We start from the raw sequence: 11,259 nt of genomic DNA, 5'->3' as shown, positions 1-11,259 counted from the left end.
GATGGCAGAGTAGACACAATTTATGGATAACAACTTCTTTAATACTGTAAAGGCGACGTTTCGGTACATATCCTTGCCTGACAATCTATACTGAAACATCACACCTTTGACTAAAGATGTCTTTTTTGGGCCTTAGCAAATGTTGAACAGTATAAAATACTGTGGCTAATACTATATATATATATATATATATATATATATATATAGAGAGAGAGAGAGAGAGATAGACTAGAGTACGTTACTGAGTGATGAACACAGCAAGTCTGCCGTTGCTGGTGTCAACATTAAAATAGCCAGCTTGTTAATTACTGACCAGCACTGATTAAAACTGTAAACAAATAACTGTAGTGATACATACAGGAAGTCAGAACAACATACTTTCTTTTTCTGTTCTCTAAATAATGTAAACTAAAATACCATAAGCCTTGTTTGACTGAAAATAATGCTTTCTTTATTTTCTACTTATCTTCTATATTTTGCATTTATTTTCTTCATTTATTTTTATACTTTAACAGTTGGTTCAGGAAGATAACTTCAAATGAACCCCGGCATGTTTGTACGTTTTCACGTTGCCTCTTAACGTTACTTGTAAGCAAGAAATTAAGTCCCTTTGGCCTAAAATGTAGTCTAAGGCTAAACTAACTGTGGTGATATGACATACACAGTATGACCTTAATGTACTACATACTATTCTGATTACTGTATACAACAAACCACACTGATGCTTCAGTTTCAGTGTCTGGGGGAGAGAAAGAAACTTCGAATGTTCTTTCCCTTTCAAACTTCTCTATAACTTGAAAGGGAAATGAAATTAACCACGATTTCACCTTTACTAAAAATATCACAGAAAATTAAAATCGAAATTTGGAATATGATAAAATCTTCATTTGAAAGAAAATAAACATCTTTTAATACCCTGCCAGTGATTAAGGGGTCCGTATGCAGCCATACTTAACATCAAATACCCTTAAGTGGTAAGAGACTCTACACAGCGAATCGCGGCTCAGACACAAATAAGAAATACATGATGTTTTAGTGTATAGCGTATAGTCTAGTGTACAGTATATATCATTCAGTATCTCAGCATTCCATGTTCTAGAACATTTGGGGGCACGGATGGCCCAGTCGTCTGAGGCGCCGCGATTCGCTGTGCAGAGTTGCGCCCCTTGGGCACGCCAGTAACCTATGATTGTGGGTTCGATTCCTGGTTCGCCCCGATTAGGTTTCTAGGTTTGTCAGCACCATACCCGTGCTCGTGGGTTTCACCGAAGTGGTAAACGTCTGAGACCTAAATCACTTCGGGCTTCCCCCCCACATTAAGCTGACACGCCGCGATATAACTGGAATACTGTTAAAAGCGGTGTTAAACCCAACTCACTCACTCACTAGAACAGGTGGTGGGTCTGACAGGAACGTGGTAAATCACATGAACAGGATGGTAATGGTGATAATGGATGTACATCCACAAGACTGCATTGTTAAAAAATTTCCTTGGGAATCTGTTTTGTCGGACATTTAAGACGGATTTTTCTCTGGATTTGACTTTTTTAAAAATTCTAATGAATAATATTTTGAGCCTTGCATGAATGCAATAACAATAATTAGCCTACATATCGATTCATAGAAATGGCTGCCGATCGATCACCCCCATATGAACTGTAAAACGTATCTATATTTCCTCAAATACTATCTCGGTCTCTAATACATGCCGAGTCAAGGGCTCGTTCGAAATTAATAGACGGCATAGCGTCAAATAGAGGAAATACGGTAGATTGATATTGGATGTTTTGAGTGCCGTGAGCCAGGTGAGCTAACTGCCAACACTTGTCGGGCACTTTTGCATGGACCCTCAGTTCCAACAGCAACAGACCCCATATTGCAAATGAACGAGCAACACATGGACTCACAAAATGAAATCTCTCGAAGATTTTGAGTTTTCTTCCGATTCCAACCCCTCTTCTATCAATGTGCTGTGCCCGTCATTTTGTATTCTTTTGGTGTTGTTGATTGGACGAAACAGGAAATGCTGACATCTTCACACGTAGATTCATGTCACATAATAGATCCTACCACCCTCGCTTTTTCCTCAATCCCTAATAATTACCAATTATGATAGGAGGGCGTTGTTTGATTAACATGAAGACTCTTCATGATAGAATGGTATTGAGCACTTCTGAACACATTTATTCGTCTGATGATCATCTTGTGAAGCATGGCAAGACTCATAATGAAAACAAGGCAGTCCACAGTTTTCTTAAAAGAGCCAAGTATCTAGGACATAATCTCAATGTCAGTGTTGATTTTGTTGATGGTTATGTCATACTGGACAGTACGGAAATGAGTGTCAACCAAGCAAAGACTCTGAACGACCACTGCATCAAGTTTATTTGCAGTGTGTTGATAAGATTAACAACCCTGCAGAGTCCTTCCGTTGGATGAAGTCGGCTGACCTGACAAGTGAAACAGGACGCTTTCTGTATGATGCTCAGGACCAGTCACTGCCCACTCGAAACTGTCAAAATGTAGATTCTGTAATGAATAATGAATGTAATGTGACTGTCCAACACATTATCAGTGGATGCCCAGCTTAAGCAAAAAAACACAGTATCTTAAGCAACATGATGGAGTGGCTCAATCATTTTATTTCCGCCTTCGCCATGCTAGTGGATTTGACACAGAGGTCCATCCATGGTACGACCCTTAATATATGTAAAGGGCGTCAAGGAAAATGATAAATAATTCTCTGGAATAGGCCCGTACACAACCTCAGATCTATCCAGGCTAACAAACTTGATATTGTACTTTTAGATGAATCCAATTAAATAATTAAAATCAGTTCTGTCCCCTTTGACACTTATGTAGCTGACAAGATTCAGGAAAAAACATGGCAACTATACGGACCTCGCTTTCCTTTCAAAATGTCACGCTTGCATCCCAAGTACCAAGTTCTCCGACTCCCCATTGTTCTCGGAGCCTTAGATTTGGTACTTCCCAATCTGTTGGAAGTGTACCCGTGTTAGCTGCCAGGAATACATCCCTTCGGACAATCTGGTTAATGCAGAAGGCTGCACTGTTGGGGAGTCTTCACATTCTCCGAAAAGTTCTGGGTGGGTTTGACTAGGCAGCGCTTCCTGGGAGAAGTCCCATTCACTGTCTAGGCTGTGTGGAGGGGGCCCTGAGCTGATGACGAACCTGACCAGCCTGACTGTGCCAGGATCTCCCAAACCCTCGTTACAGCATTTCATATTTTAATCTATGCATAATAATAATATAAACAAAGCGACATAACCCTTTCCATATCCAATAGAAATATCTGCATAAAGCATTTATGTGATACAAGGTAATATATGTGCCGAAACATAGTTTTTCGTTTACAAGACTCTCTATTCAGTGAAACATATACTGGAATCACACCATGTCAATGGATTCGTGTGTTTTGAATAGTGTCCATGCAGCATAAATCTTGTATGTGTGTGCACGTAGAGTAGCAGTAACATCGCTTCCAAGACAGCGGAAAGAGGATATAATGGTTCAGCATACACATTTAGAGAATGTGATGTGTGATATTGAATAACAGGCTGACGTCGCATAGCAGGAGTACTGCTGTGCCGCGTCAGCCAATGAATACGTGTATGAATGGCGGGTGGTACGGGTAAGGTAGGACATACTTACCCTTTTTACGAAAACCTGGTGTCATCACAGATTTTTCCAGGTCCATTAGGATAATTACCACAGCTATTTACGCCAAGTGGAATCTGTTTCGGCCGAAAATAAAGGCTTGGTATTGTTCTCCCTCTTCCCGAGGCAAGAGCGTCCACTGGCCTATTTATAAAAGGCTATGATATTGGCTTGTAGACACGCTTGCCTGGGGAAATCGGGAATATGGGTATTCTCTTGCATTGACAATTAATGTTCGAAACGTCATGTGAAAGTACTGTTGAATGTCATGTGAAAGTGCTGTTGTCAAGCAGAACGCAGACAGAACATAGTGGGGTAGAACTTAGACAGAACAATGTCAGGCAAAACATAGTCAGACAGAACGTTGTCAGTCAGAACATTGTCAGACAGAACGTTGTCAGGGAGAACATAGTCAGACAGAACGTTGTCAAGCAGAACATAGTCAGATAGAACGTTGTCAGGCAGAACATAGTAAGGGAGAACATTGTCAGGCAGAACATAGTCAGGGAGAACATTGTCAGACAGAACGTTGTCAGGGAGAACATTATCAGGCAGAACATAGTCAGTCAGAACGTTGCCAGGCAGAAATGGTCAGACAGAACGTTGTCGGGGAGAACATAGTCAGGGAGAACATTGTCAGGCAGAACATTGTCAGGCAGAACAAAGTCAGACAGAACGTTGTCAGGCAGAACATAGTCAGGGAGAACATTGTCAGGCAGAACATAGTCAGTCAGAACAAAGTCAGACAGAACGTTGTCAGGCAGAACAGTCAGACAGAACGTTGTCAGGCAGAACATAGTCAGACAGAACGTTGTCAAGCAGAACATAGAGAGAACTTCGTAAGACAGAACATAGTCAGGCAGAACATAGTCAGGGAGAACATAGTCAGGGAGAACATTGTCAGGGAGAACACAGTCAGTCAGAACAAAGTCAGACAGAACGTTGTCAGGCAGTACAGTCAGACAGAACGTTGTCAGGCAGAACATAGTCAGACAGAACGTTGTCAAGCAGAACATAGAGAGAACTTCGTAAGACAGAACATAGTCAGGCAGAACATAGTCAGTCAGAACATAGTCAGGGAGAACATTGTCAATCAGAACATAGAGAGAACTTCGTAAGACAGAACATAGTCAGGCAGAACATAGTCAGAACATAGACAGAACATAGTCAGAACATAGTCAGACAGAACGTTGTCAGGCAGAACAGTCAGACATAACGTTGTCAGGGAGAACATAGTTAGACAGAACGTTGTCAAGCAGAATATAGAGAGAACTTCGGAAGACAGAACATAGTCAGTCAGAACAAAGTCAGTCAGAACAAAGTCAGGCAGAAATAGTTAGACAGAACGTTGTCAGGCAGAAATAGTTAGACAGAACGTTGTCAGGCAGAAATAGTTAGACAGAACGTTGTCAAGCAGAATATAGAGAGAACTTCGGAAGACAGAACAAAGTCAGTCAGAACAAAGTCAGTCAGAACAAAGTCAGGCAGAAATAGTTAGACAGAACGTTGTCAGGCAGAAATAGTTAGACAGAACGTTGTCAGGCAGAAATAGTTAGACAGAACGTTGTCAAGCAGAATATAGAGAGAACTTCGGAAGACAGAACATAGTCAGTCAGAACAAAGTCAGGCAGAACATAGTCAGTCAGAACAAAGTCAGGCAGAACAAAGTCAGACAGAACATAGTCAGTCAGAACAAAGTCAGTCAGAACATAGTCAGTCAGAACAAAGTCAGTCAGAACAAAGTCAGTCAGAACATAGTCAGTCAGAACAAAGTCAGTCAGAACATAGTCAGTCAGAACAAAGTCAGTCAGAACATAGTCAGTCAGAACAAAGTCAGTCAGAACATAGTCAGTCAGAACATAGTCAGTCAGAACAAAGTCAGTCAGAACAAAGTCAGGCAGAACAAAGTCAGGCAGAACATAGTCAGTCAGAACAAAGTCAGTCAGAACATAGTCAGTCAGAACAAAGTCAGACAGAACATAGTCAGTCAGAACAAAGTCAGTCAGAACAAAGTCAGGCAGAACAAAGTCAGGCAGAACAAAGTCAGGCAGAACATAGTCAGGCAGAAATAGTTAGACAGAACGTTGTCAGGCAGAAATAGTTAGACAGAACGTTGTCAAGCAGAATATAGAGAGAACTTCGGAAGACAGAACATAGTCAGTCAGAACAAAGTCAGGCAGAACAAAGTCAGTCAGAACAAAGTCAGGCAGAACAAAGTCAGACAGAACATAGTCAGTCAGAAATAGTTAGACAGAACGTTGTCAGGCAGAAATAGTTAGACAGAACGTTGTCAGGCAGAAATAGTTAGACAGAACGTTGTCAGGCAGAAATAGTTAGACAGAACATAGTCAGGCAGAACATAGTCAGACAGAACGTTGTCAGGCAGAAATAGTTAGACAGAACGTTGTCAGGCAGAAATAGTTAGACAGAACATTGTCAGGCAGAAATAGTTAGACAGAACATAGTCAGGCAGAACATAGTCAGACAGAACGTTGTCAGGCAGAAATAGTTAGACAGAACGTTGTCAGGCAGAAATAGTTAGACAGAACGTTGTCAGGCAGAAATAGTTAGACAGAACGTTGTCAAGCAGAATATAGAGAGAACTTCGGAAGACAGAACATAGTCAGTCAGAACAAAGTCAGGCAGAACAAAGTCAGTCAGAACAAAGTCAAGCAGAACATAGTCAGTCAGAACATAGTCAGTCAGAACAAAGTCAAGCAGAACATAGTCAGTCAGAACATAGTCAGTCAGAACAAAGTCAGTCAGAACATAGTCAGTCAGAACATAGTCAGTCAGAACATAGTCAGTCAGAACAAAGTCAGTCAGAACAAAGTCAGGCAGAACAAAGTCAGGCAGAACATAGTCAGTCAGAACATAGTCAGTCAGAACATAGTCAGTCAGAACAAAGTCAAGCAGAACATAGTCAGTCAGAACATAGTCAGTCAGAACAAAGTCAAGCAGAACATAGTCAGTCAGAACATAGTCAGTCAGAACATAGTCAGTCAGAACAAAGTCAGTCAGAACAAAGTCAGGCAGAACAAAGTCAGTCAGAACATAGTCAGTCAGAACATAGTCAGTCAGAACAAAGTCAAGCAGAACATAGTCAGGCAGAACATAGTCAGTCAGAACAAAGTCAGTCAGAACAAAGTCAGGCAGAACAAAGTCAAGCAGAACATAGTCAGTCAGAACATAGTCAGTCAGAACAAAGTCAAGCAGAACATAGTCAGTCAGAACAAAGTCAGTCAGAACAAAGTCAAGCAGAACATAGTCAGGCAGAACATAGTCAGTCAGAACAAAGTCAGTCAGAACATAGTCAGTCAGAACAAAGTCAGTCAGAACAAAGTCAAGCAGAACATAGTCAGGCAGAACATAGTCAGTCAGAACAAAGTCAGTCAGAACAAAGTCAGGCAGAACAAAGTCAGTCAGAACATAGTCAGTCAGAACATAGTCAGTCAGAACAAAGTCAAGCAGAACATAGTCAGTCAGAACATAGTCAGTCAGAACAAAGTCAAGCAGAACATAGTCAGTCAGAACAAAGTCAGTCAGAACAAAGTCAAGCAGAACAAAGTCAGGCAGAACATAGTCAGTCAGAACAAAGTCAGTCAGAACAAAGTCAGTCAGAACATAGTCAGTCAGAACAAAGTCAGGCAGAACATAGTCAGTCAGAACAAAGTCAGTCAGAACATAGTCAGGCAGAACATAGTCAGTCAGAACAAAGTCAAGCAGAACATAGTCAGGCAGAACATAGTCAGTCAGAACAAAGTCAAGCAGAACATAGTCAGTCAGAACATAGTCAGTCAGAACATAGTCAGTCAGAACAAAGTCAGTCAGAACAAAGTCAGGCAGAACAAAGTCAGTCAGAACATAGTCAGTCAGAACATAGTCAGTCAGAACAAAGTCAGTCAGAACATAGTCAGTCAGAACAAAGTCAGTCAGAACAAAGTCAGTCAGAACAAAGTCAGGCAGAACAAAGTCAGTCAGAACATAGTCAGGCAGAACATAGTCAGGCAGAACATAGTCAGTCAGAACAAAGTCAGTCAGAACAAAGTCAGGCAGAACAAAGTCAGTCAGAACATAGTCAGTCAGAACATAGTCAGTCAGAACAAAGTCAAGCAGAACATAGTCAGTCAGAACATAGTCAGTCAGAACAAAGTCAAGCAGAACATAGTCAGTCAGAACAAAGTCAGTCAGAACAAAGTCAGGCAGAACAAAGTCAGTCAGAACATAGTCAGTCAGAACATAGTCAGTCAGAACAAAGTCAAGCAGAACATAGTCAGTCAGAACATAGTCAGTCAGAACAAAGTCAAGCAGAACATAGTCAGTCAGAACAAAGTCAGTCAGAACAAAGTCAGGCAGAACAAAGTCAGTCAGAACATAGTCAGTCAGAACATAGTCAGTCAGAACAAAGTCAAGCAGAACATAGTCAGTCAGAACATAGTCAGTCAGAACAAAGTCAAGCAGAACATAGTCAGTCAGAACAAAGTCAGGCAGAACAAAGTCAGGCAGAACAAAGTCAGGCAGAACAAAGTCAGGCAGAACAAAGTCAGTCAGAACATAGTCAGTCAGAACATAGTCAGTCAGAACAAAGTCAAGCAGAACATAGTCAGTCAGAACATAGTCAGTCAGAACAAAGTCAAGCAGAACAAAGTCAGGCAGAACAAAGTCAGGCAGAACAAAGTCAGGCAGAACAAAGTCAGGCAGAACAAAGTCAGGCAGAACAAAGTCAGGCAGAACAAAGTCAGGCAGAACATAGTCAGTCAGAACAAAGTCAGGCAGAACAAAGTCAGTCAGAACAAAGTCAGTCAGAACATAGTCAGTCAGAACATAGTCAGTCAGAACATAGTCAGTCAGAACAAAGTCAAGCAGAACATAGTCAGTCAGAACAAAGTCAGGCAGAACAAAGTCAAGCAGAACATAGTCAGTCAGAACAAAGTCAGGCAGAACATAGTCAGTCAGAACAAAGTCAGGCAGAACAAAGTCAGGCAGAACAAAGTCAGGCAGAACATAGTCAGTCAGAACATAGTCAGTCAGAACAAAGTCAGGCAGAACATAGTCAGTCAGAACAAAGTCAAGCAGAACATAGTCAGTCAGAACAAAGTCAGGCAGAACATAGTCAGTCAGAACATAGTCAGGCAGAACAAAGTCAGGCAGAACAAAGTCAGGCAGAACATAGTCAGTCAGAACATAGTCAGTCAGAACAAAGTCAGGCAGAACAAAGTCAGGCAGAACAAAGTCAGGCAGAACAAAGTCAGGCAGAACATAGTCAGTCAGAACAAAGTCAGGCAGAACAAAGTCAGTCAGAACAAAGTCAGGCAGAACAAAGTCAGGCAGAAATAGTCAGACAGAACGTTGTCAGGCAGAAATAGTTAGACAGAACGTTGTCAGGCAGAAATAGTTAGACAGAACGTTGTCAGGCAGAAATAGTTAGACAGAACGTTGTCAGGCAGAAATAGTTAGACAGAACGTTGTCAGGCAGAAATAGTTAGACAGAACATAGTCAGGCAGAACATAGTCAGACAGAACGTTGTCAGGCAGAAATAGTTAGACAGAACGTTGTCAGGCAGAAATAGTTAGACAGAACGTTGTCAGGCAGAAATAGTTAGACAGAACATAGTCAGTCAGAACAAAGTCAGGCAGAACAAAGTCAGGCAGAACAAAGTCAGGCAGAAATAGTTAGACAGAACGTTGTCAGGCAGAAATAGTTAGACAGAACGTTGTCAGGCAGAAATAGTTAGACAGAACGTTGTCAGGCAGAAATAGTAAGACAGAACGTTGTCAGGCAGAAATAGTTAGACAGAACGTTGTCAGGCAGAAATAGTTAGACAGAACGTTGTCAGGCAGAAATAGTTAGACAGAACGTTGTCAGGCAGAAATAGTTAGACAGAACATAGTCAGGCAGAACATAGTCAGACAGAACGTTGTCAGGCAGAAATAGTTAGACAGAACGTTGTCAGGCAGAAATAGTTAGACAGAACATTGTCAGGCAGAAATAGTTAGACAGAACATAGTCAGGCAGAACATAGTCAGACAGAACGTTGTCAGGCAGAAATAGTAAGACAGAACGTTGTCAGGCAGAAATAGTTAGACAGAACGTTGTCAGGCAGAAATAGTTAGACAGAACGTTGTCAGGCAGAAATAGTTAGACAGAACGTTGTCAGGCAGAAATAGTTAGACAGAACGTTGTCAGGCAGAAATAGTTAGACAGAACATAGTCAGGCAGAACATAGTCAGACAGAACATTGTCAGGCAGAAATAGTTAGACAGAACGTTGTCAGGCAGAAATAGTTAGACAGAACGTTGTCAGGCAGAAATAGTTAGACAGAACGTTGTCAGGCAGAAATAGTTAGACAGAACATAGTCAGGCAGAACATAGTCAGGCAGAACATTGTCAGTCAGAACATAGTCAGGGAGAACATTTTCAGGCAGAAATAGTCAGACAGAACGTTGTCAGGCAGAAATAGTTAGACAGAACGTTGTCAGGCAGAAATAGTTAGACAGAACATAGTCAGGCAGAACATAGTCAGACAGAACATTGTCAGGCAGAAATAGTTAGACAGAACGTTGTCAGGCAGAAATAGTTAGACAGAACGTTGTCAGGCAGAAATAGTTAGACAGAACGTTGTCAGGCAGAAATAGTTAGACAGAACATAGTCAGGCAGAACATAGTCAGGCAGAACATAGTCAGTCAGAACATAGTCAGGGAGAACATTGTCAGGCAGAAATAGTCAGACAGAACGTTGTCAGGCAGAAGTAGTTAGACAGAACGTTGTCAGGCAGAAATAGTTAGACAGAACATAGTCAGGCAGAACATAGTCAGGCAGAACATAGACAGTCAGAACATAGTCAGGGAGAACACTGTCAGGCAGAAATAGACAGACAGAACGTTGTCAGGCAGAAATAGTTAGACAGAACGTTTCAGGCAGAACATAGTCAGACAGAACGTTGTCAGGCAGAACATAGTCAGGGGGAACATTGTCAGGCAGAACATAGTCAGGGAGAACATTGTCAGACAGAACGTTGTCAGGGAGAACATTATCAGGCAGAACATAGTCAGTCAGAACGTTGTCAGGCAGAACATAGTCAGACAGAACGTTGTCAGGCAGAAATAGACAGACAGAACGTTGTCGGGTAGAACAGTCAGACAGAACATTTCAGGCAGAACATAGTCAGAACAAAGTCAGACAGAACATAGTCAGGGAGAACATTGTCAGGCAGAACATAGTCAGAGGAAAGTCAGACAGAACGTTGTCAGGCAGAACAGTCAGACAGAACGTTGTCAGGCAGAACATAGTCAGACAGAACGTTGTCAAGCAGAACATAGAGAGAACTTCGTCAGACAGAACATAGTCAGGCAGAACATAGTTAGTCAGAACATAGTCAGTCAGAAGAAAGTCAGACAGAACGTTGTCAGGCAGAACATAGTCAGTCAGAACGTAGTCAGAACGTTGTCAGACAGAACGTTGTCAGTCAGAACATAGTCAGACAGAACGTTGTCAGTCAGAACATAGTCAGACAGAACGTTGTCAGTCAGAACATAGTCAGACAGAACGTTGTCGGTCAGAACATAGTCAGACAGAACGT

The 11,259-nt window shown here is 41.6% G+C and overlaps 1 protein-coding gene across 1 annotated transcript; it reads left to right on the top strand.

Moving 5' to 3' along the window:
* Positions 1-4,265: 4,265 nt before the first annotated feature.
* On the top strand, positions 4,266-9,015 carry LOC125384511 (pentatricopeptide repeat-containing protein 2-like). Its single transcript, XM_048403995.1, has 2 exons — positions 4,266-4,665; positions 6,269-9,015. The coding sequence occupies exons 1-2, from the start codon at positions 4,266-4,268 to the stop codon at positions 9,013-9,015; spliced, it is 3,147 nt and encodes a 1,048-aa protein (XP_048259952.1).
* Positions 9,016-11,259: the final 2,244 nt, after the last annotated feature.

The sequence above is a fragment of the Haliotis rufescens genome, unplaced genomic scaffold (assembly GCF_023055435.1).
Source record: "Haliotis rufescens isolate VD_foot unplaced genomic scaffold, xgHalRufe1.0.p SCAF_30, whole genome shotgun sequence".
Lineage (NCBI taxonomy): Eukaryota > Metazoa > Mollusca > Gastropoda > Lepetellida > Haliotidae > Haliotis > Haliotis rufescens.
The sequence above is the reverse complement of the archived record's forward strand: the minus strand, read 5'-3'. Positions and strand labels throughout refer to the sequence as shown.

Excerpts from the sequence above, each read along its gene's own strand:
- LOC125384511 (XM_048403995.1), top strand. The coding sequence starts at position 4,266 with ATGGTCAGACAGAACGTTGTCGGGGAGAACATAGTCAGGGAGAACATT. Across the intron at positions 4,666-6,268 it reads ACGTTGTCAGGCAGAACATA|AATATAGAGAGAACTTCGGA; the intron begins GTCAGACAGAAC and ends GTTGTCAAGCAG.